Below are 26,294 nucleotides of genomic sequence, written 5' to 3'. Positions count from 1 at the left end.
TATTTATATATAAATTTATATAAAATTAGGTATAATTTTGTAATTGTACATAGAGTAATTCACAATAGTACTTAATAGAGTATTTAAAGGCAGAATGTATTTAACTGAATCGATATACTGGAAAGATATAAAATAATATTTTGTAATATGAAAATAGTCACCACATTTCTTTAATGCCTGGTAAAAATGGGTTGTAATGATACTTTAATGTTTATTAACAGTGTAATATCTAAATTGCATGGTGGAATGTACCTTTTTTTTATTTTAAATATTAATGTGTTATACTCTATTTGATTTCATATTTTTTATGTTTTTGTAAATTTTATGTGCTGTATATACATATATGATACATTTCTACAGTTTTAAAATAGTTGTGTTCTTTTCTGTAGTTTTGTTATAAAGTATTTAAAATTTTTATTGATGTTTAATGTGTGTTGTATGTTATTATTGTTATAATGCTTGTTTTGAAAATCCATATTATGAACTCTGTTATGATAAATATTTACATGCAATCATTGATAATACTCTTTATTATTATGAATCATGAATATGATTCATTTTTCCAATTTAATGTGTCATAAAATCATTATAGTTATATATATTGTATAGTCAGAAAAGCACAAAAAGTGTCAGCTCATTTTTTCCAGTAATATTAAGTAAAACTTCATATATAGATGAATCTAGATATAATTCGTGTTTAAAAATATTGTAACTTTTAATTTTTTTGTAGCTAATGCTGTGTGCATAGAATGCTTATATGCTTATTCTCTCACTAATGTAAGTGGGCTTACATGTGTTGTGAATTTTTATTCTTAATGTACGCAACAGCATATCTATAGTAACAAAATTAAATTTATAAAAAACTGTTGCCATATCATTTTCACATTAAACATTGTATTCAGTATTGTGGCATAATTTACTAAATTAATGACGATATGATATTATTTTTATTTTAAAGTTCCTTTACAGTAGTATTTCTTAAAATATAATAAATCAATTATATCAAATGAGCAAGCAATAGTTGGTTATTTTTAGAGAAATACTGATATGTAAAATGTTACAACTACCATATATTTTATAATTATTTATAATATAATTAATATATAATATTATTGAAATAATGATAATGCATAATATCAATAACAGAGTTACTTTCTTTCTGTAAAGTAGAATATTTTAAAAATTTATTATTTATCATCATTTAGTACTTTTTTCATCAGCATATAGAAGGAATACATTCCTTTTTGTATCTTATAAATATAAAAGTATAAGTGTTGATTTAAACATGCAAAATTTAAGTTGAAAATAACTAAATTCACTCTGTTTAAAAATTGTTTTGGGAAAACTTAAAAATTATGTAGTTTAATAGTTCACTCTTAAAATTATAGCACCAGATATTTATGGGAAAATAAGAGTATAAATCACAAAGAATGTATTGAATAAATTTTTTTGTAAATATTATTACTTTAAACACTTTATTTAATTATTTTTAATATTTTTCAAAAATTTTGTTGCTTTATGTATACCAAAATAAAAGTAGATAAAAATTATTTTATATCAATAATTTAAAGTTCATGCAAATTGTAATTTTTTACAATAATAATTGTAGATTCTTTTAAACTCAAATTTTAATTATACATGTGTACAAGGTACATTTATGTATATTTGTTATGTAACATATTGACACTGAAATTTATATTATTTCATGTGTAATTTTGAAGAAAAAGAAAGTAATTTTATGAAATCTATGCAGAAAAAAATTTATTGATCTATATTAAACATCTTTCATTACATAATAATTATGTACATTATGTTACTGGAACTTGAATATGTAAAAAGTAATACAAGTATATCATTTTTAAAATTGGTAAGAGTTATTTAAAAATTATTGCATTTAAATAGATTGAAAACTATTGTATCTCATCTGTACAAATTTTTATATTTCTTTGTAAACACTTTGATGAAAGTTGTTACATAAAAACTTTTTAAGAACAGTATAGTAATTAATTTTCTGTAATAAAATGTCATTAGCACAAAGTTAGTTATGTTTAAATGTCATAATATAAATAATGATATTGTGTGCCTTTTATCAAAAACATTATTTATTTTCTGTTACAAGTTGTGGAAAAAGTGCGAAAAATACTATGAATTGAAAAGAAATTGACTTATCTTCTTTTGAAATAATTTTTCTAGATATCAGAAATTAATATTTTATTGTTTTAATTTTTGTTGCTATGCATGCATTGAATGGCATAATGTTACAAAAAAAGAACTTCTGTAGTTAATATAGAACTTATTCTTTTTATTTTATTGAAAATAATAATGTGATTTAAGTGTTTATTTTTTACAAGATTACTTACTTTACTTTGAAGGATATAGTGCTATGGAAATGCTGTTGTCTATAAGTAGTTACTGAAATGTATGTATATACTTTTAAATTGCAATAAATATTAATCATGGTTAATTGTATTGAGGTTTTATGTAATGTTATTGATTGTGATCTATATAGTTTGAATAAGATTTACAATAAGTTTTTATATCGCGTACTTACGTTTATTTTTTCTTTAAATAATTTAATTACGTGAAAGCAGTTTTTCTTTTGTAGATTTATAGTATATATGTCTTATTTCAATAAGACATTACTCTAAGAATGACAAAAAACAATGGGTACCATTGGTTTGTAGGTTGTTCTACCAGGTAAAAATATATTTTTAATGTAATTATATTTGTTACCTAAAACAAATGTTATATTTTGTGATATTTTTATAAAACATTTTATGTTGAAATTGCAAAATGTTTACCTTATTAGCTTTGCTAAATATTGTAAAAAATGTTTCAACAGCCAGTTTTATAAAATTGCTGTGCTTATATCATAAAATATAAGAATGTACAAATAATTTTAAAAAGTTAGACTTTAACGAATATTCTTCATACTTTAAGTATTGTAGAGAAAAACTATTTTAATATTAAGTTAAGGAAACAACAAAGTATAAAAAGGAAAATGGGTATAAGATTTGTAGTCAGTAGTATAGAAATGCATGTTTATTTCAGCAACATGCTTTTTCTTATTATTTTTCTTGATTTAATTTCATTTGCTAATAAATTCAAATGGTGTAATAAAGTGTTTCATATACAAACATTTTAATTTCAACTTCAGTTTTTAGAATATTTTACAATGTATTCTATACATTTTGATAATATATTTTGTAATATATAATTTAGTAATAAGATTTAGCTCATCATTATTGTTCCATTACTAAGGACACATCTAGAAATACACTAAAGATTAGTTAGAATATTTGTTTGTTTGTGGAAGGATGAAGCTGTGGAAGGTGCCCTGCGGGAGATAGGGCTTTTGTAGGTGCTGCGTTCTTGCATGCCCTCCATGGCCAATCTGACAGCCCACATGAATCAGGATCTGGAGCAGAGTCACCCGCTGCATGATGCCATCATACATCTCTACTTTTTCTATAGTTATTGAGCATCAATTTTTTACGTACCACTGATAACCCTTACAAATTTAGTATATGAATTAGTATATTTTTATATAGATGAGTGTTATAACACTTATAGATAAACAGTAATATATATAGCTCATTATACATATATATGATACATATGACATGATATATATCATATATATCATAGAAATTCTTTTTAGTTACAAGGTTGCTTTTCAGTTCTTCATTGACCAGATAATATAGTTAGTTCCGTACTATGGCAATAAATGCACATTTAGAACACTTCAAAACATTATTTTTTTATGTGAACATAGAACAATGTTTGAACAACGTTTACACCATTTTTAATTGCATAAAAAGTTGTTCCCTTACATGTTGTATAGTATTCATTATATCTGTTTACTTGAAAGTATTTATTTTAGTATTTAATTAGAGATGGACGTGTTGGAGGTGTCACTTTTATATATGTAAATGTGTATATACATAAACAGTGTCAATTTTTAATATTATAACTTTAAAACAGTAATAATACCCATAATAAATGTATACAAAGGAATTTTTATATAATTGTATACAGAATTATATATTACCTTTTCCATGTAATTAACCCATTTATGTATTTACTGCTACTGTATTTATCCTTTCAGGTCTTAATAAGATATTTTTTCAATTAATCCTATTTAAAATAAAATTATCATTAGAATTCTTATTTATTTATTGTTTGTTAGGATGGTTTTTTATTAAACTTTTTGAAGTTTACAATATGTATTTAACTATAAGTGCAGAGATATTCTGTATGCAGCATGCAATACAGACATTTCTTTGATTGATGCTTAAGCATTTTAAACGAAGCAATAAATAAACGTGTGCTTTGTGCAGCTTTGTGTATCCATACAAGTATATACTCAGTTATATGAAAAGGGTTCAGTTCGCCATTTGAAGCTGCATCAAGGAGATTACTTAATTACAAACTAGGTACGTGTTTGTTTATATATTTTCATTATTGTATATTTGCATTATATGATAAAGTGCAGCATCAAAGAAATTGATCCCTCTTCATATCCTTAGATGTACCGGATGTATAGATCTTTAATTTGACAATACTATTCATATGTTTCAGGAGGAAACTCCACAAGGGTTCTTTGAGGACCATGGTCTGGGATAATACTTCCTAAACAATATATCCTGCTTAATGTAAGTGGTGTACTGTTACAACACAGCTTCAACATTCCAGAACACTATTTACCATAAGCTTTATCAAGTATATTTAAAAGTATGGTACTGCAGAGAACTTAATGAATTGAAATTAAGCTTTTTAATTAAAATCATGTTTTCATTACGTTAAAATATAACTGTATTAAAGAAGAAGTTATAGATAATAATACATGAATAAGTACATAGTTATAATCACTGTTTAAATAGTCAAAGATATCTAGTTACTCTATACATGTTAAAAGGCAGATAAATTGTTTCTCTTTGTCGAAATAATAGCAGTACTATACTACATACATATACATATATGTACATGTTTTTGCAGAATGACATATTGTTTAATCCTCTATGTTTCATTTATTTTGCACAACTGTGCTGCATTTATTGTTACATTGTTTACTTTTCTTACATCTAGTACTGGCTCATTCCTCTTCAGAATAAACCTTGAGTTCTATACATGATAAATAAGATCTTGCAGTTAATGATGTCAATGTAAGAAAAATATACATACATACATACATATATATATAAGATATGTGTATAAACTAAACAACACAGTAAATATACAACAGATATTTCAAATGAAATATATACCATTCTTTCAGGCAAAGGATAATTAAAAGCTTCATGAATTTTCAATATAATCTTGTTGTATCCTCTAATAATTTATGATATTTATTGTTAATAATTACGTTCGTATATTTGTTTAATCGTACATATTGTCGATGCATAGAGGGTTAAATAATTCATGAATATTCGATACTATTATTGCTATATATGTATTGATGTATCGTTCGGTACTGATCAGGTGCTGATCAAAATTCCAGTTACATTTAATTATTTAGTTCGATTGAAGTACCTTTAAGTATTAAAAAAAAAAAACAAAAAAAAAACAAACAAAAGTGATCGCGTTTTGTTGATCTTCAATCGGTAGTTTTATTGTTACATATGTATTACGTATAGATAGTGAAGGATAAATTTGACTCCAGTGTTTTTAAGCGTACCGCTCAAAAGCAACCCCATCGTTCGGATATAAGCAAACTATATAATGCTGAAGAAGAAAGAAAAGTAATGTTCCTTAGATAGTATAATGCAATCATTAAATTACATCAAACGTTTCCGTGAGAAGGAAATAATGGAACTATTAGTAAAACGCTTATTTTTTATGTAACGTCGATGATTGCTCTTAATTGCAATATATAAAAAAAAAAAGAAAACCAAAAAAAAAAACACTTGTTGTTGGGAAAGGGAATCTCTTGTTAAAGATTCGTAATTAGATATTCAAAGTAACGATCTTCTTGTTCAGTACGTATAACGCACGCAGAAAAGTAGGATATTTGTAGAATAATTATTTGAAATATAGCGAAATGTATTTGTTTGTTATCGTGCAAAATTCTATCAGCTTATATGTGCACGCTATAATTAAATTAACACAGACGCGGTTATGTGGTTACGAAATTTCAAAGAAACGTATATTGATGATCTTGAAATCGCGACAGATTTGAAACAGAAAAGAAATTTTATTAGAACGAAATCGGTAAATAAGTTGTTATAGATAGAATAACTTGCATTTAACTGGGACATGTTGTAGAAATTATCGAAAATTTGTCGAACCGATTGATAGTAAGTGAACTTGCAATTGTACTAATTTATTATGGCTTATCTCAGCGTGTAAACAAGTTTGTCGTGAAAAGTACATTGAGTTGAAGGGGATGAAATTGGATTTTCAAGAAATTGGAAAATTTTACGGGAAGGAGAGAAAAGTTTCAAACATAATTGTATAATATTTCTACTCCAGTCTCTCGGATACAAATTATCTTACAATTTACGTATTCGCCTATTTTTCAAATCAAATCTCACTTATTGATCGTCAGATTTATAATTTTGTTCTCTATTTTCCACACACAGGTGGAACTTTTTCTTCTGCATACTTTTCTTACATCTAAAATTTTAATTTCATCTACGTTTCTCTCTATCAACGCAGCGTACTTTCCTAAACAAATTTGTTCGTAAATTAGAACAAAAAAACTGCTACGCGCTGACCGACCGTAATGTCGATTTCAAAAGAATTATCATCGGAAAGTGTTCTTCAATGATGTTCGTCTAAAGAAAATATCCATGTTCCTGTTAATCGTCATTATCCCAGCGACGCGTATTTTTGCGCGGTTCGATCGTCGTTCTTCTCTATCCAACCCCGAGCTCGGTTGGTGAAAAAGGAGTATTATTGCATTTAGAGGAAACGTGTATAAAATTCACGCAAGTTTGTATCTTTACCGGAACAGCAATTGATCGAGTACGGAAACGTTTGTGGTTCGAATTTGAAATTTTCATGGTGTATCACGGTAACGTACGATAAATACGTTAGCGAATTTGCATAAAGACAATAAGTTTAAACGCGCTGTATTCATTGAAACGTTCGTTCATAATAGTATCGATACAAGCTAACACGTGAAAGAGTACTGTGTTACACATATCCGAAAAACTGTACACTCGCAATCCACCTGTTTCTTCTTTTTTTTATAGTTTACTTTAGACACTAGGCACGGCGGGACGCGGTTGCGGCCTATAGTAGGAGCCGCGATATAGCGAGCTCGTAAATCAACCCTTCCGTTGCTATCGGTGCCTGTAGACGCTTTAAAAATGTGCTCGTACTGTACAGTTGATAGCTGGATAGTTTGAGACTGTAGAGGTTCAATCGCGGCTGCGAAATTTTTAGTTTCGACGTTTTTAAATTTTTTGAAAAAATTGACAATTTTAACTTCGAAATTTATCGTTTTGTTGAATTAGAGGTGGAGCATAGTGTATGTTTGTTAAGTTAAGACGGCAACGGTACAGTGTGAGAAAATATTTAAAGCGACTATAGGCGCTAAGGTTACAGCAGGAGAAAATATTCAGACTATAGGCGCCAAGAGCAGAGTGAGAAAATTTTCGAGGCGCCAAAGTCACAGTGGGAGAAAATTTTCAAAGCTTCTATAGGTGCTAAGGTTACAGTGCGAGAAAATGTTCAAAGCGACTATAGACGTCAAGGGCACAGTGCGAGAAAATATTCAACGAGACTATAGGCGCCAAGAGCAGAGTGAGATAGAGCGACTGTAGGCGCCAAGAGTAGAGTGAGAAAATTTTCGAGGCGCCAAAGTCAGAGTGGGAGAAAATTTTCAAAGCTTCTATAGGCGCCAAGAGTAGAGTGAGAAAATTTTCGAGGTGCCAAAGTCACAGTGGGAGAAAATTTTCTAGGCGCCAAAGTCAGAGTGGGAGAAAATTTTCAAAGCTTCTATAGGCGCCAAGAGTAGAGTGAGAAAATTTTCTAGGCGCCAAAGTCAGAGTGGGAGAAAATTTTCAAAGCGACTATAGACGCCAAAATCACAGTGCGAGAAAATTTTCAAAGCGACTATAGACGTCAAGGGCACAATGAGAAAATTTTGAAAGCGCCTATAGACACCAAAGGCAGTGAAAGGGTTAACTGCTCACATTTCTGTCAATTCGACTATTTTGACACCCTGAACATCTTTACTTCGACTTCTGATCGATTTTACGACCTCGCTATATCGTGGATCTATACTATACGTATTATCCACGAGGTGTTATCAACAAACCGGTTCGTTTCGATCTCCTTTCTTTACATACGTTAATTTACGATTTTCTAATGCTTTTGAGCGATGTTCTTGAACGATGATTTACTTCTTTTTTTAATTTTGATGTATTTAATCGTTTGATTCTTGAAGTGACGAGCGGAGAAGACTTACGTGAAATGTTCGGATTTGTTTGAAACTGTTAGGCAATATGGAAATTTGATTTGTGTAGGATAACAGAGACAGAGATGAATGGAAAAGTATTTATTAATTTCGACGAGTATTACTTGGAAATGATAAAATTAATCTCAGGAAGAAACATATTGCCTAGGTATTATATTTCTTATTTTATTTCTATTATGTATATGTTAGTAAATGATTCCATCAAACAGAATATGAGAGATTAGCTTTAAGTAACGAGAACAGAAAGAATGGCTATGTTTTCTTTTTTTTTCTCTCTCTTAGATAAAGTACAGTCGAGTATATATACCTTTGCGTTTAAATGTTTAATAAACGATGGTGCGTAGAAATCTGTAATGATTACATTATCTTCGGTGTATCGTATGCAAATATTGTATACGTATACTTTAGATATTATTACTTATTTTATTATCGTAGGCGTTCATCCAAGGTACTATCTTATTGTTTAACGGTTCTTTCACACGTACACAAACACACAATAGCAGGGGAATTATACTCTTGAATATTTATACCGTTGTTTGATTGTATAACGAGAAATCAAAATTAGCGATTAAGTGCTCGAATTTGTTAGAACTCGTTGGTACAGGAGATTCAATTATTAAGGAAAATTCAGAACAATACGAACCAATGTTAAATATATGAACGTGTATTTACGATCAGTATATGAATATTGTATTTGAAGAGACGATGCTTTGTGCTCCGTCCATAATAAAAAATAAAATATGTGATGAAAAATATTCATTTTCTGTTTAGCATCGTTGTGTTTACTCTCCTCTTCGTTTTAACCGATAGTTCTTTCAGTACTTTAAGCATAGGTTTGCAGGTATATTTGTAAGTATAATTTCATTTAGCTTTTAATCATAGTGTGTGTCGTTGTTTCGATAATTACTGTGTGTCTGATATTTCCAGAAATATCATTTTACCATATTGAAATGGGAAAAACAAAGCAAAGTGGAGGAAAGGTAAATTTTTCGGTCTGGCCTTAATTTATCGTAAATTTTCGCTAATAATCTGCGAATTACTTTCCATATATTTCGACACCGACGTTTAGAACTATATTTTTCTTAGTGTTACAGTTTCTTTGCCCCGAAACTTAGATTGCAATTGGAAATTTCCCGAAAGAAGAATATTTTCTGAAATTATTATAAATATAAATTCAGCTTTTAATTTGAAATTTCCCAGAAAAGGATATTTTCTTAAATTAAACATAAATTCAGATTTCAATTTGAAAGTTCCCAAAGAAAGAGTATTTTCTTGAATGTCGCAATGTCCGTAAATAAAATAAGTAAATTTTCAATAATCTGCGGGAAAAAATTTCTGGAACGTTCTCACGAGAGATAAGAAATCTTCTTCACCTTTCAGTATCAGTTTTCTGCGAAAAATCATGTTTGCCGAACGAGCGAATAAACGATTAATCGACACTCACCACTCTCCTCTATATTTAATTCAGCAAACCTGTAAGTTTCTGTATGGAAAGGCGCGTGAGAAACTGGTGAATGAAGGGAAAACGAGCACAACGTGTGAATACGCGAACGCGTTTCCTCGTCCACTTCCGGCATTGAAAAATCCCATACACGCCGGCCTGTCGAGATTTTCATCATCGACGTTTGCGGCGTGCATTGTCAGCCAGGTATTTCAAGGATTCACGCAACGTCGGTGTCGATGATAGGTGACAATAATGTCGCAGATAACAATGTTGCATTATGCAGAAGACGCAGGATAGAAAATGTTAATTTTAATCGCAACGAGCTGCCAGGAGAGAACGAACATCGGTTATCTCGCCGGTTATCTTCGTTTTCTTCTTACATTCAAGTATCTCTCTTCTTTTTCGTTTTTTTTTCAAGTGGTTAGATTATCAAACATTAAGAGTATCGTAATCGATTACTCGCGATAAGAACGACCATTTCCGAGAGACAGAATTGCTAATAATATTTCGCATTAATCGATTATCAATTGAATTAATTGGATTATCAATGGAATCTGAACAAATAGAGGGATAAAATAATCTTTCGGTGTGTAAATACGAAGACGTTGTTTGCAATGGGACAATGTTATTATAGTAAACGTATGAACTGATTACTATGTTTGCACAAGTATACCTTGGAATTTTCACGTGGAAAGAAATAATTGATTTACAATTTAAAAAATTTACGAAGTTTGTGAATCTTTTTTCAAATATGAAATAATTGCTGTGATCATCTTTGAAATTTTTTTCTAGAGCTTCGTCTGATATTGAAGAATTTCATACTGCTCTGTGCTTAAGACTTTCGATTCTTATCTAATTCCGAGTGTTTTAGTAAATCGTTTTATCGTTCTGTTTGTTTCAGAATATGTACATGAATCTGTATTGTGTAGGGTAACGCGTACTATAAATCACAGAGACTTGTTCTGCTGCAACGAAATTGCAACCCAGTATAGAATTGTACACTACTGTGCACGAAATTCGACGAAAATGAATTTGTTGCTTCCATTGGAAAAGCATTTGCGCACATTCGACTGAATCAATATTAAGTTCGAATCGGTGAAATATTCTTGTTATTAGGTTAACAATCTTCTCGGTAAAATATTTTCATTTTTTTAATTGTAATACAATATGAAATTCTACAGGGTTTGATCGTCCCATCGTAAAAATGGAGTGTTCTAATTTGTAGACTATACGTAGATATAAAGCGTCAGCCATTTAATGTTTTAGTACTGTATCAGGTAACAAAAGCTGATCTGTTACAGATTAATTACGTTTAGAAATCCTTGATGTTACAAATTAAAACGAAAGTTAGGATTACAATGAATTTTTCTCACATCTTCGCCAGAATCTCTGCCACGAGTCTGACACGTTATTGTAGGTCAAAGGGTTAATTCTTTCAGTCGAGCCTTCAATTAAAAGATAATTAAGTATCCATTGATTATCCAAACCATTTTTCTACCTCTCGTTCGTCGCTAATAAAATATTCGCAGAAATCGTCTAAAACGAAACGCAAAATTACTCCTAAAAATCGAACGGAATAAATGGAATACCACTTCTGTATTTATAAAAATGTACACTCCTTCGTATTACGAATGTTCCTGAAGATCGACGTAAATCCAGCATCGAACGACCGAAGAATCCCTGCAATTACCATCCGGTTTTCGTCCGGCAGCTCTGTGAAACTGGAAGATTTTGAGAAAAGACGAGATCCTGTTCGAAGAGGAACAGAGGCGAACGAACGTAACTGGGCGAGCTCTAAAAGAGAGGCAAGGTTGCTCGTCGAGCGATTCGACGTGGAATGGCCGGTGCACGCATGAAACGTAAGCGCGTTGCGCGAGAGGAACGCTGCGGAGCCGCGTCGGCGCGCGAGCAGACCAGCGTCGACGGCTCGTCGTCGCTTTGACGTCGTCGAGGCGAGTCGAGGCGGCCTCGAGGCGTGCTGCGTGTTTCGAGTCGTTTCGTTACACCGGCGGATCGACGTTTTCCTCACTCCCGGAGAGCAAGATCTGGTTTGTTCGCGTGCACCGAGAATTTCATATCTCGGCGAGTGGCGTGATACGTTAACGGAAACGGAGGAAGACGTAGTACTCCTCTAGGCTCTCTGTGTGTCGGGAAGGTACAGTGGGGTGGAGCGGCGCCGTCCCGACGTCGGAGCGCGATAACGCCGGATCACGATTCCCCAGTGCCCTAGTCTTCTGGGCGTACGTCATTTGTAATTCGGTCGAAAAAGAAAAAAAATGTGACTGGTCTATAGAGACTATACCGAGAAAGAAAAACATTTTCAATGGACGTTCGTGCATTCATGGACTATTATGAGATTAATCGGAAGATCGAGAATCATGTCTTTGTTTAAAAAAGAAATTCGAATCACTTGACAATTATGATCTTTGTAATGTTTCTCGTGTGTTCAGTGGATTAGAAATATCTCCGAGTTGAAGTTCCAACGGGGAAAGAACGATTATCGATAGAAGGAACGTTGATAAACGAGGGAGAGACAGGGAGAGACTAGGCGAGGGTGGGAGGTCGGGTGAGGGAAAGAATTGCCGAAGAAATATCGGAGAGAGGTAGCGCGAAAAAAGATAACGCTCCCTCTCTTAAAAGCCCCCAGCTGGCCTGTGTGCATGATTCCGGCACTGGACGGCAGTGGTGACGAAGGGGCTGATGCCGGCGCCCGCTCCGTGGCTCGGATGCGCGAACGCGACACCCGCATCGTCGTCGTCGTACCGCGAGTGAAGCTCCCGGCGGAGGCGGAGGCGGCAGTAGCAGCGGCTGATGACGGTGATGGTCAGCCGCGAAACAGTGGTGACTGCTGACTGGTGTACGATCAAACGCAATCTCGGTGTCGCGTACGGTGCCGTGCCGGTCGGTCGGTCGGTCTTGGGGGCGCAGCTTCGATAATAATGCGCGTTAGGCACGTTACGCGACGACGAGGACGACGGTACGACGTGAGGGACCCGAGCAGCCAGCCGCGAGTGCAGCTGCAGCTACGCAATTATGTACGCGTACGGTTTCGAGATCACGTAGTGGCTGCCGTGTAATTATGTTGTCATCGACGCGCGGCGCGCCCTGTGTAGCTTCACGGTGAAAATCTGGCGTGAGCGGTGCCGCGGTGGAACGGGGAACATGGCGTCGGTCTCGGCTGAGACTCCAGCCAGCCATGGGCACAGCTTCAGCAAGAAGACGTTTCACAAGCCGACGCACTGCCATAGCTGCACCGACAAGCTGTGGAGCCTCAGGCAGGGGTACATCTGCGAAGGTAAGTGCCTACTCTTCTGCCACCCAATTCCCAGTTGCTACCCCAAATTCTTTTATATCTGTCTAGTCGCTAGATACCTACGTAGAAGGTGATTAGATAGGAGAAAATTCGGTAATTTGCAATTGTATTTGAAGGAACGAACAATCTGATAAGGTTTACGGATAAGCTACGGAGATACGACGAGGGTGAACAAAGGTGGTCCAGTTTGATGGAAACCTGCGCATTCATTCTCTCGAATTGTACGAAACGATCGAGTTTCTTTAGATTTTATACAGTTCCTGTTGTATAGTAAGGTTTTTTTCGTTTCTTTTTGGTTCAAGTTTTAGGGGATCGTGGAAAAAGTGATTCGGCGAAAAACGGGGGAATGTTTCTGGAAGAATAGTGTTTTTCAATGATTTTTACGCGGCTCGATAGAAGTCCCTGAACGGTGTCAGAATGCGGGGCAAGTTTTCACGGAGAAACCGCAAGGCAGAGAGGACCGATCGATATGAGCGCGTTCGGTAACGAAATCGAATACGCGGCGCGTTGCCGCCGGAGTATGCTCGTCCCGCCTTTTCACGGGCTCCGAAACCTTGGTCAGCGTGCGAAGTTGGGAGCTGGCTGACCTCCAAGAATGATGAATGGCAAGTGCCCATTCACCGTGTGTACAGAGGGTAGCACGTTCATATAGAAGATCGTTCGCTGCTAATTCCCTCTGACTTTAATCGAACGTCGAAACTCGCCTGAACGAACTTTCCACTTTCCCGATATTCAACAAACCAAACCACCGATCAATTCGACACTTTCGTTTCGAGTTCTCCCCGATCTTCGGAAAACTCAACGAAATTGTCTCGAAACAAGTATATACACTATACTCGACGTTACTTCAGATTCACTCGATTGCCTGTCGCATATGTTCGAGAACCAGGTCACGCGAAACGTCCAATTTCCAAATTACCCATCGGACCTAGAAATACTTGGTCAAACAACACCTCCTCCATCCTAACTGTCTCTACATTTGGAAAATTTCTAAAAAAAGGACCTCGTACAATCATCCAACAAATTTCCTCTATTCTCTGTGAAATTCTACACCAAGTGAGAGAACATCCATGGGAATCCATAATTGCTTCCTCGTGCACGGGGATTCTCCGTGGCGCAACCCACCATCTTTGAAGGCCGATAACGGGGCGCCACATTTCCCACCCTGTCGCGATTTGCGCACACTCCTGCCTCGAGTGTTTACCCCTTGCAATACGGAGCATAGCGAAGAATAAGGAGAGGAGAAGATGATGCAGAAGAAGAAGAAGAAGACGACGATGAAGAGGAAGAGAATAGGGGAGGAAGAATCGTGGTGTACGACGATTATCAGGGTGTTTCTTCGTTTCTACGTGGAAGATGGTTTGTGAACGAGGTCCAAAGGCTCTCCTCCTTCGGGGTGACCCGTGGAAATTCCAGCAGGCTCGACGGTCGAGGGAAATCGAGCTGGCACGGAGGCGAGGGCGCGCGCATCGAGCCTTTTCACAAGCATTGATCGTGGGGGGTGGTGTGGGATAGCTGATAGACTCTGGAGAGAGAGCAAGAGGAAGGGGTAGACGATGAGAGGGTTAGCTAGGGCTGAGGGGTGTGGGGGCGTGTACGAGAGAAAGAGCTCGTTGACGAGCGGAGGCCCGTAAAGGGTAAGCATCCACGGGCACTTTGGAACTTTGTATTGTTTAATCGAGAACAGTTGGTTCGATTCATGGGTCCTGGTGACAGGGAATGAACGAGAAACGGGAGACGGAGCTGTTTCAAGTTCGGAGTCGTGTAATTCGATGGAATTTTCCTTGGTACCTCCTGGTACGACGAGGAGACACTTTTTCTTCTTTTCAGGGAAATGGGAATTAAAGGTAGCAGCGGTTTAACCCTTTCGCTACGACAGATTTGAATTTGTAACGTGGCAAAATTTCTTGTCTTGGACATGTCGTTTTGAAATTCGGTTTATTAGATTAACGAGGGAAGTGCGTGAAGGAGGAAATTAAGTATTGAATTGAGATAGAAGTGTACCCAAAAGGCACGTTTTATAAACGCCTTTAGGCGCCAGTAGCAACGAAAGGGTTAATTTAACTTGGATGTGAGAAAGTTGTTTTTTGGGTTACACTGTTCTTCTGTCGATTAGGATTTGTCGAGGTTATTTCTTTTGATGAATTATGGTTGTTGTAATTTTAAGGACGCATACAAATGTGTGTTATGTTAATTTTGATAAAAATCAAGTGGATAACAATGTTTAAGCGTGAGTTGTCTTACGTTATGCATTGAAGCTTGAAATTGTTACAATATCATCTTACCAAATTAAACAACGAGTGTTCCAAATACTTCAAGTTGTCGGTATAAACATAAATCGAATGAAACTATAAAAAAAAGTAATTTATCACCGTGAACATTAGAATTCTAAAAAAAGAAGCACTCAGTATCATCTAATCACTCCTCAGACTACTTGTCTTCACAATTCTCGTCTCTAATAATCGCACAAGCGATGTAAATTAGTATTTAAAGAACTTCACTGATAACGAATCGCTAAAAGAAAAGTAAGCGAATAAAATGACAAGGAAAAATTCAGAAAAAATTCACTCACATTCCACCGAGGCAATAGCACAAATTGGTCTATGGCTAAAGCATTTGATCAACAGTTGTAATAATTTATCTGCAGCAATAACTGCATCTTAAAGCTCTATCTACACTTGAAAACACCTACTTCATACACTACCACTATCCAACGTACATCATAAAGCAGCTACTTTAAATACAAGTGCCCTCGACTAGTCGAACACAGATACTCCACAGTCATCATTCTTCCCCCGAGTTGGAACGTTGAACGCGAAGTGTTTCAACGTATCAACAAGCATCGAACAACAAGAGAAACGGGCAAGGCGTAGCGGATAGTGCAAGCAATGTGGTCAGTTTTACCGCGGCAATTAGAGACACAGGCCAGAGACGGAATTCAAGATGGGATCAGGATCGATCAGGAATGTCGCTTTTAAAGAGCCTTGCCACTGTGTGTGCGGTCTCCTCCGGTGTGCGTTTAGGGAATCGTCGATCCGGAATATCTGGAGCACGCAAAGCGTATCGACGCGCGTTACACTGTGTCTGTGTCGATACTTGTGCACGCCAACGCCATCCGAGCTTTCCGATTCCTAGAATACACATGAAACGACGAGGATGTTCCACGGAAAATCCTCCTGCAATTTTCTTTCTTTCTCTGCTTTCGTTGGTTTCTTCCCCTATTCGTCTGATTTCTTCGGAAGGAACCGAAGATATACCGCGTAATGATGGAAAGATTGCGCAAACAATTCGGAATACTCTTTGGACCCGATATCTTAATTTTAGCATTCGCGGGATCTCGAGGCGAGATCTGATCGACCGATTTCACGGATTTCGATAGATCTTCGGTTGGCCGTTGTTAGGAACGCGGTGCGATCTGGATTTCTTCGTTTGCTTTAAGAAAAGTCGAAGATTGATCCTTGGAACGGTAAATTATCAGGCTCGGTGAACGAACTGGGGAAAATGTGGGGGATGTTGTTTCAATGTTGTAATTATTTTTGGCGGATTGGGTATACTGGAGAATTTCGACGATGATAGAAACTCTACTCTTCGAGTGCACTTTTAGGACTCGAAATTTTGAAAATTACTCTTCGACAGATTTTCTCCTTTCGTTGAATGTTAAAGCTATTCTCGTGGAAGAAGTGATGGGTGATTAATAAAACAGCAGACTGTTGACAACGACAGATTCTCATTTTAACAAAGGGAATTAAAATTCCACTTTTCCACTGTATTTCCACGATTTCGAAAATTTCGACGATCACTCTTCCACAGATTTGCTTTCTCCATCCTGTCGGTTCATTTTCGTAAGACGAATTCTGTAGGCCTGAAGAATTTCGAGCAATGTCGCTCAACTTATTAATAGTCGTTCACCTCGCGGCGGCGAAAAGAAATTTATAAAGAAAACTTATGAAGAAAACTGTAGAATAACAGAACGTGTCTTCAAGGCTGGATTTTATTTTTAGCAAACCGGAAATATAGCGTACGGCCACCGGGACCTGTATACGTTCTACCTCGTTATGTCGGTTTCACCTGTTTCGTTGATTACCCGACCCATGATTAAAATTTTCCAAATGTCCCCCTAACTATTTCAAACAAACCGCCAAATGAATATTTCACGCGTGCATCGTTTCACGTTAAGGTTTTTCCCAAGCAAAACTAATGCGATAATGTTCTTTACATTAAGATGCTCATTTAAAAATAACTCGAATTCACGTCACGGTTAAGCTTCGCAAGTTTCCAGGAAAAGTAGCTTCTTTCGTGAAACGCGAATATCGATAAGATGTAATAGCGCAACGATTACCTATCTGAAATTTAAGTGTAACGTGTGAACTTGGTGCATCAGTGAAATTATACTAAATCCTGCAACAGAGAAATTATTATGTTGTAAAAATCTTAGCTTTGTGAGAAATTAGAATTCTAAAATAATAATGATACAGTATGCGGCAATATAGTTTTCTGGATATTCAATAAGAAACGGTAGCTTTATGATCCATGTTCATCGTAACTTTGTGAGAAATCAAAATTCTGAAATAATTATAGTACAATATGCAGCAATATAATTAATAAAATAATATTCCCTGTAATTTTCTGGACATTCAACAAACAATATTGAGTAATAATTCACGAACGTGAATTTAAATGAAAAATTGTTATCGTAATTTGTAATATCTGTCTGACAAGTGTTTTTACCTACTTATCAGCGATTCGAATTTATAGGATAAGTAGAACAGGTAAACAGAGTCGCTAACTATAGTTGTATTTTCGTATCCTTTGACCGAGTGTTGTGTTATGAAAAGTGCATACGTTCGGGCACATTTCCTCAATGTATTCGAGCGTTGGTTATTGTCGAGAGAAGGTAACAAACAGATCGTAAACTTGAGAATTCAATGGAAGCACAGCGAGCCACGATACAGGGAATCACAATGCGAGTTGATAGTGAACATTCGTTGAAAACTTCTTCGCTATCGTGGTTAGATAGATTTGAAAACTGTCGTAAATAGTAGATCGGGTGTTCGAACTTTGGAGAATAGATCAAATGCACTTTCGTATGCAAATAGTCGTGTACAATTGACATAGTAGAATTTTTAGGTTTACAATTCTAAAGTATCAAAATGTTCACGTATATTTTAAATAGTATTTTATAAACTGTTTTTCTGTAAAGTCAGGTAAAACAGCGTGAAAATAAGTATTTTCAAAATCAGCTGTTTTAATTGATCTGAAATTCTTATGTTAATAACACAAAAATGAAATTACTTGACGAATAAAAATATTTTAGTCATAATGTGCACTTACTATAAGTTATCACTGAAAATTTCTCTTCTTCTTATTTCCAATTTTTAACCCTAGAGCGGTCTTCGGGTCTTTTTTGACCCGCCGCCTTTTTATATTTTTAGTTATCAAGTTTACGTTCCTTAACATTATTTTAAACGTTTATTGTCCAGGTTCGTATGTCGCGTTGGAAATAAAAATGATTGCACATAAGGTCTTAGGTCCTTTTTCACCCAAAAGTCTTAAGTGTACAGTCGAAACGAAGACCGCTCTAGGATTAAATTTCTTATTTTTCAAAAGAATTAAAATCACTGTTAGTTTAGTAGTGTGTACTAATTTATGGAATTAAAAGGAATATCGATGAACGTGAATGCGCGTAATTTTCTTATCTACAAAAGGTCCTGTTTCTCTGAGAATTATTTTCAGTTAAAGGATACGTAAGATTAATGAGACATTTAGAAACTGAAATGTTAATGGAAGTTGACGAGAACAACGCGTCCTTATTATAAAATTACATTTTCCGATCAGCACTATGTAATAGTACGTTTAATGGAACATCGACGCGGACCGATACATGTTCTAAAAGGTTTTGCAACTCATATCTGCTATTAATATTAGTGGAAACTAAAGGGTTCGTAAATAACATGTTAAGAGTCAATAAATCGATATTCGCGTCAGAAATAACAGTAAAGTAAAAGCAACGATGAATTTAATAATGTCACGGTTCGTATTGATGAAATGTTCAATTATGATATATGCCTATCGAGATAATATCGGTTGGAAAATATTGGAAAATTATTTCGTTTCCTCCAATTTTGAAAATAGTGAACAGAAAAATTACAATACAAAAAATAATCAAGTATGTTTTTATTTAGAAATACAGTTTTTGTAAGTATGATCAATATTTCGTGTACCCAAGTGTTTCGTTTTGCTCTCGCAGTATTTTGTGTGTTTAAATTTCAAGAAAATTAGTACGAATTATTTAATAAAGAATTAAGGATCAATTTTGTTCATCGACATTAATACATTCACACGCTTAGTCCCTGTTAGGTTTAAAAGTGGTGGAGGATTTCACGCTCTGATTCAAGGGTTTAAAATGAGTAAAACAGATTTTTTCACAGTTCGCCGGAAATTAATGAGCGCTATATACATTTTGGTTAACAATTTCCCTTGTGCAATTTTTTCACTTATCGCTGATTAATGCAGCAAACAAAAATTCTCTCCTCTTATTTATACAATATCGTTTTGTAGAATCGTTTAATTTCAATTTTTGCGTACGTGATGAGGGAAATAATTGAAGTTTACACGAGTGAACAATTTTTTACCATGGTTAACGATGGAAAATTAAATACTCCGGTGCTTGTACATGATTTAAGAGAAATTTTGAATACCATCTTTGTCAGGTATCGTTTAACCTCTGGATAAACGAAATTATTTATTCAATAAATGGTGTAATTTTTACTATAACCAATATTTGTTTTGCAATATCTGTAAATTTGTCCCCATGAAATTGCGTAATGGATTATCATCAATCTCATTTGGGCGATGAGCCAGACTTCGGTTTCACCAATAGGTCAAATTCATCACATCCAAATCTTGCAAATCGTTACTTCACGCTAATCTTATACACAGGTTATTTTCTATGAATTTTTTAATTAACTTTATCACCGATATAGCTTCATTTTTCACGGAATACGCCTGTAATACTTAAACTTTATTATACAATTCAAGGAGTCGATGGTGTAAATTTTTCTTATTCGTTTTTGATCATTGATATCTTAGATATTTGATAATTTAAAGAATTTCAGATATTTAAGAATTTAAATTTAAATATTTTAAGATATTTTTAAATTTAAGTTCTTAAATATCTAAATTAAATATCTTTAAAAGAGATTTCAAATATCTTTGAATGTCTATTTTAGGATTTAAACGACTAAACAGGAAATTAAATTTAATTCTTCTCTTGCAATTAAATTTTAAATGTAATTTCTTGAATTCCTCGTAATTCTCGAAAAGGTGATCATAAGTGATCCTTTGTACATTTTCACCACAATTTGAAATATCCTGTTTCCAATGGTATATAATAAAACTATATTTGACACAATGGGCGTACATAACAGTGGGAATTGAATGGTATTTGTTCAAAATGTATCAAGGCATTGGCAGTCACCCAATGATTTAAATTCTAGTAAACTGTAATTATTTGTTTTACATTAACCATTGTAAATTGATGACGCTTATTTTGTCCATCTATCGTGGATATTTTCAGCTAGCAAAATATCACCCAAAATGTCATAGTTTCTTCCCAAAATAGTGTCCCATTTTAGTTACAATAGTGTCTTTTGACAATTCCATACAATCATTTGTGATATTCTTGTAAAATTAATATTTCTAAATCTTCTTCTCACTTTTCCTATGTCAACATTTGTAACGACAAGCTCTGCTAAATGTTGAATCTTGAATAAACCTTTTTCACGTGGAGCGTCTTTTAGGGATCGAAAATTTCAAGGATTAAATTTTGGAAATTTGAAAAATAATTCTTTTTAGAGAAATTTGTAACAAAGTATAGGAAATCATGTTCCTCCATGAAACAGAATCGAGAATCTTCTAAATTTTATAATTCTAAAATTCTAAAATCAGAAAACGCGTTCGATTATTATCAATTGTAACAAACGCAAATAAGAAAATCTTGAGAGTATATCACCGTAATTACTATTGTACAGTAATTACAATCGAATTTGAAAAGCAACTTACAAATGGCAAAGCAATGTTAAAGAAGCATTATCGCGATAATGAAAAGGAAGTCTCAGGATAGAGAAAAGGCATAAATTTACACGACCGTTCACAAACCTACTCGTGACAAACCTCCATTGTACCTTTCTATTTATTCGAATTGCTTGCGATAATTAAGGGAAGAAAAGGAAACGAGAGAAGAAGGATAGGGTCTGGTTTATTCTTAACCTGTCAACGATTGCATTAAATTACACGGTGAAGTCTCCATTTCTGGTTGTTTCGTGTTACAGTTTGCAACTTCGTGGTGCACGACCGCTGTCTCAAGGCCGTCGTCTCTCCCTGCTCCAGCATCACGGCAAGCCTCATTAAGGTAAGAATACCCTCGGTTTCTGTTCTTGCCCCTTTTGTGTGACCGGAGATGAGTGAATTCTTCCCCGCGACCTATATTTACGCGCTGCTGAAAATACTCGGTTGCATACTGTCGTGTGCTGCGTCGAAACTTTCGACTCGCAACCCAGTGAAACTTCGTCAACCGAGCTGGTGTTGTTAAACGACAGCAGATCATATTTTAAATAGATTCATTTTTAATGTTTCAACACACTCGCCGCGACTTCCTCCTCCTCTTCTTCTTCTTCTTCGGTGAAGTCTCCATTTCTGGTTGTTTCGTGTTACAGTTTGCAACTTCGTGGTGCACGACCGCTGTCTCAAGGCCGTCGTCTCTCCCTGCTCCAGCATCACGGCAAGCCTCATTAAGGTAAGAATACCCTCGGTTTCTGTTCTTGCCCCTTTTGTGTGACCGGAGATGAGTGAATTCTTCCCCGCGACCTATATTTACGCGCTGCTGAAAATACTCGGTTGCATACTGTCGTGTGCTGCGTCGAAACTTTCGACTCGCAACCCAGTGAAACTTCGTCAACCGAGCTGGTGTTGTTAAACGACAGCAGATCATATTTTAAATAGATTCATTTTTAATGTTTCAACACACTCGCCGCGACTTCCTCCTCCTCTTCTTCTTTTTCTTCTTCTTCTGTAAAATGGCCATTTTGGCTAACAATGAGATTGGCTGTTTTTAGATCAATTATTTCTGTGATGGATATTTTTTAACGAAGAGAAATTGAAGAAAAATTGTTTAGTTATTTCGAGAAGAAATAAAATAAAGAGAAGTCTTCACTTGTAGGAGAAGAAATAAAGTGTTTCCCTGTTTTCAGAATTAAATGGTAAATTATTTGTATGCTAGAATTATTTGACTGAAGAGAAATTGAAGAAAAATTGTTTAGTTATTTCGAGAAGAAATAAAATAAAGAGAAGTCTTCACTTGTAGGAGAAGAAATAAAGTGTTTCCCTGTTTTCAGAATTAAATGGTAAATTATTTGTATGCTAGAATTATTTGACTGAAGAGAAATTGAAGAAAAATTGTTTAGTTATTTCGAGAAGAAATAAAATAAAGAGAAGTCTTCACTTGTAGGAGAAGAAATAAAGTGTTTCCCTGTTTTCAGAATTAAATGGTAAATCATTTGTATGCTAGAATTATTTGACTGAAGAGAAATTGAAGAAAAATTGTTTAGTTATTTCGAGAAGAAATAAAATAAAGAGAAGTCTTCACTTGTAGGAGAAGAAATAAAGTGTTTCCCTGTTTTCAGAATTAAATGGTAAATCATTTGTATGCTAGAATTATTTGACTGAAGAGAAATTGAAGAAAAATTGTTTAGTTATTTCGAGAAGAAATAAAATAAAGAGAAGTCTTCACTTGTAGGAGAAGAAATAAAGTGTTTCCCTCTTTTTCGAATTAAATGGTAAATTATTCGTATGCTTGTTATTTTACAATGAAGAGAAATTGAAGAAAGATTGTTTGGTTGTTTCGAGAAGGAATGAAATAGAGAGAAGTTATGTTGCACTTATGGAAAGAGAAATAAAGTGTTTCCTTGTTGCAGAACCCGGTTGCACACTGTTGGTCCGAACAGGCATATTGTAAAAGAAAATTCTGCAACGTCTGTCGTAAACGGTTCGATGATAATATATCCATACACTGCGAAAGTAAGTTTCTACTTTTTGTATCATTTCACTTTTAGCGATAATATCGTTCATTTGATAGTGGTGTGGTATTTAATGTTTTCTTCTGTTAATTGGTGGTAAGTAAAGAAGAAAACTCAGGTTCGAGTAACTTTTAACAAAATGACTAAGATTGTAATTTCTTTTTTTCAATGAATTTCTTCTTTCCAAATTACCTTCTATATGCATAAAACCTTCCAATAATTATTTATTTATAGAAGCAGTAAATTCCACCCTTGTAGATGATTATTTGGTTTATTTTTATTGAAAATTATTCGTTTATTTGAAGATTTATCGTGAGATTATTTATTTACTTTCAAATTATTCATTTATTTGCACTGCCAAAGAAGAGACAGCTAACAATACCAGAAAAATTATATTTTCGTAAAAATTTAATCAAGAGAGTGTTATTAGCACGACTTTTACACTTCGAAACCATCGATACCACTATTACCCTGGCATTTAACCTTTTCCACTGCGATTTATATATTTGAAAAAGGGATCGTGCTTACAGATTACAAATTTTCTTTTTTTTTTATTTATTTATTTTCCCAAGGTTCAATTTACCATCTGTAGATACAAGTAGACTTTGTAAATTTGTACAGCTTGTTTGAAAATATAGATTTAATACAAATCTTTCTCCGTGAGCACGTAACGATCGAAAACAAATAACGCTTTTCAGATTTTATTCGATGCATTACAATATACGATAAAATGAATAAAATTTTCGGAATTTTCCTGTTATTTTTTTTTTTCTCCAGAATGGATAATAATCGACGGTATTTCTGATTTCAGTATGCGAGTACTTCGTGCACACGGAGTGCCAGGATTTCGCCGTGGCAGACTGCAAGGAGAACGCGACGTATTTACCTGGGAAGGACTTGGCGCAGGTAAAACACACTCATCACTGGCGAGAAGGCAATCTTCCCAACAGTTCGAAATGCGCTGTCTGCAAGAAAAATTGTTTCTCTGCCGAGTGCCTTTCCGGGTTCCGTTGCGAGTGGTGCGGCATGACGGTAATGTTTCTTCCTCCTTTTTCTTCTTCAACACTATCCAAAATCGAATCTATCATTCTAGCACACGAAACTTTCCAGACAGTTGCCAGACGGTTATAAATAAACGACATTTTCTTTTTCTCACTCGCTGTGCTTTAACTCTGCATCGTCTAAAATTGTCGCGGTTGTTCATCTTCGAATGCAGAGCTGAGAAGAAGAAAATTGTTCGGCTGTTGAACATTAATTAGTCGGCTTAATCAGAGAGAAGATGGAATGTTGTCGAAGTTGACTTGCTCTTGTAGTAAATTTGGTACAAATTTATTGTAAGATGGAATAATTAATCGTGATGTGCGAGTTTAAAGTGTTTTCTTGAAAATTGTTGAGAATATTAGTTATATGTTTCATTTTTCTGTGGAACGCCAAAGATATTTTCCATTAGGAAATTTCTTGCAATGCAGAGATAAAGAAAACTACTATTGTTGTCGGTGTTAAATTAATTTCTGTTATTTAAATAGGTGACCAAGTTGAGAAATTTATTTTACTATTTTTCGAAAAGCAAAATTCCGAAGGAATCTCTATTTATCTCGCAACAGACATCGCTAAATTCTAAAATTAATCCCAAATTACAATTTACCACAATTTTATATCGCATACGTTATTTCTCAAGAAGGAAATTTCGAAGGAACCTCCACTTATCTTACCATAGATATAGATAAATTCTATTTTCAAAATCCAAAATATTATCCTTGGTAGAAGAAACTCGTGCATAGTGACGATATCCTTCCAATTCAATGGTTAACATTTGATCCGACAATTATCTGGTTACAGTTGCACTCTTACTGTTACAAAAATATCCCACAAGAATGCACCTTTGGGAACTTGGAACCAATCTACTTACCACCGCACGCAGTCAGCATTCCACGTACGGAAGTTCCAATGGAGGCCATCATCGGTGTACAAGTACGTCGAAAAGAAGTCCTGGCGCGTGAGTATTCCTGCCGTAAGTGTCTATTGTATAAAATATACGTTTGAAATACATCGATTAGAGGATGTGTAACATGTTACCGGATTATACGGATGTAGTGGAATGAATTTATGTTTTATATTATGTGTACTGTAAATATATCTATATATATATATATACATACTTTTTTCTCCAATTATCAATGTTTTACCGATTTATTCGATATCTTCTTCTTTTCTCTCTCTCTCTCGAATTGATTGATCATAAGCGTAAGAACGGAGGAAAGAAAAGCAACGAGGGAAAATTAGCTGTAAAAAACATTGACCTGAGGGTGCTTTCTATAGAAAATAATTAGAAATCTCCAAGTGTACATAATATGTGTAAATATTTTTCTATTTGTTTAATATGAAATTATGTTAATAGTCGTTGATATGAAATTTCATCGTTTCCCTACTTTTCATCACCGCGTGACTCGGAAAAAGATTTTTCCAAACAGTTTCGTAAAAGTCAGGTTGTGGAATAATTTGAAATTTGTTTCATTATTTTTCTTTTGTATTCAACATTAGCGTGTTACACTCAGATAACAAATAATGGCTCGATAATTAGGGTGTTTCAGATTTCATTCTCGATCGATCTTCACGATACACAAAGTCTCACATTAAACGAAAGAAGAAAAGAACACTGTCATGCAGGGATCACGTTGTACTCATTAGTGTAATACATGAAACGGCGATATTCTTAGCAAACGATACATTCAATCAAATTAGGGTTAGATAGAATAGCGACGTTCTATATGTGTTCTCGTGTGACAAAAAGAAAATTTACTTTTCCCTCGATTTTCACGCTGTTCGTAAAAAAAGAATTGCAAAACACCTGAAAAATCGAAATCTGAAATTTGCATGTATCGTTTGGGATGTTGGAAAGAAAAAAATTATTGAAATTTCGTTAAAAATGCTTATTTTTTCCTCAGAGTGGCCTGAAAAATGTATAAATAATTTCCAGATTTCTGCAACCCTAATTTCTAAGTGTATTGCAATTTTTTTAACAGTGTATATACTTTATTT

General features: G+C 34.5%; 2 protein-coding genes across 2 annotated transcripts in view; both read left to right on the top strand.

Moving 5' to 3' along the window:
• Window positions 1-4,687, top strand: part of LOC108577581 (AP-1 complex subunit sigma-2) — a 6,215-nt gene extending 1,528 nt beyond the window's left edge. Inside the window, exon 5 of the mRNA XM_017940764.1 lies at window positions 4,582-4,687. Coding sequence (XP_017796253.1) covers window positions 4,582-4,626 — 45 coding nt within the window. The 3' untranslated portion in view covers window positions 4,627-4,687. The remainder of the gene's footprint in view (window positions 1-4,581) is intronic.
• A 7,966-nt stretch (window positions 4,688-12,653) lies between these two features.
• Window positions 12,654-26,294, top strand: part of LOC108577603 (diacylglycerol kinase theta) — a 28,293-nt gene continuing 14,652 nt past the window's right edge. The window contains exons 1-5 of the mRNA XM_017940786.1: window positions 12,654-13,164; window positions 21,513-21,592; window positions 23,154-23,256; window positions 24,067-24,287; window positions 25,095-25,266. Coding sequence (XP_017796275.1) covers window positions 13,032-13,164; window positions 21,513-21,592; window positions 23,154-23,256; window positions 24,067-24,287; window positions 25,095-25,266 — 709 coding nt within the window. The 5' untranslated portion in view covers window positions 12,654-13,031. The remainder of the gene's footprint in view (window positions 13,165-21,512; window positions 21,593-23,153; window positions 23,257-24,066; window positions 24,288-25,094; window positions 25,267-26,294) is intronic.

The sequence above is a fragment of the Habropoda laboriosa genome, unplaced genomic scaffold (assembly GCF_001263275.1).
Source record: "Habropoda laboriosa isolate 0110345459 unplaced genomic scaffold, ASM126327v1 scaffold578, whole genome shotgun sequence".
NCBI classification, from domain to species: domain Eukaryota; kingdom Metazoa; phylum Arthropoda; class Insecta; order Hymenoptera; family Apidae; genus Habropoda; species Habropoda laboriosa.
Note: the sequence above shows the minus strand (reverse complement) of the source record. Positions and strands in the feature narration are given on the sequence as shown.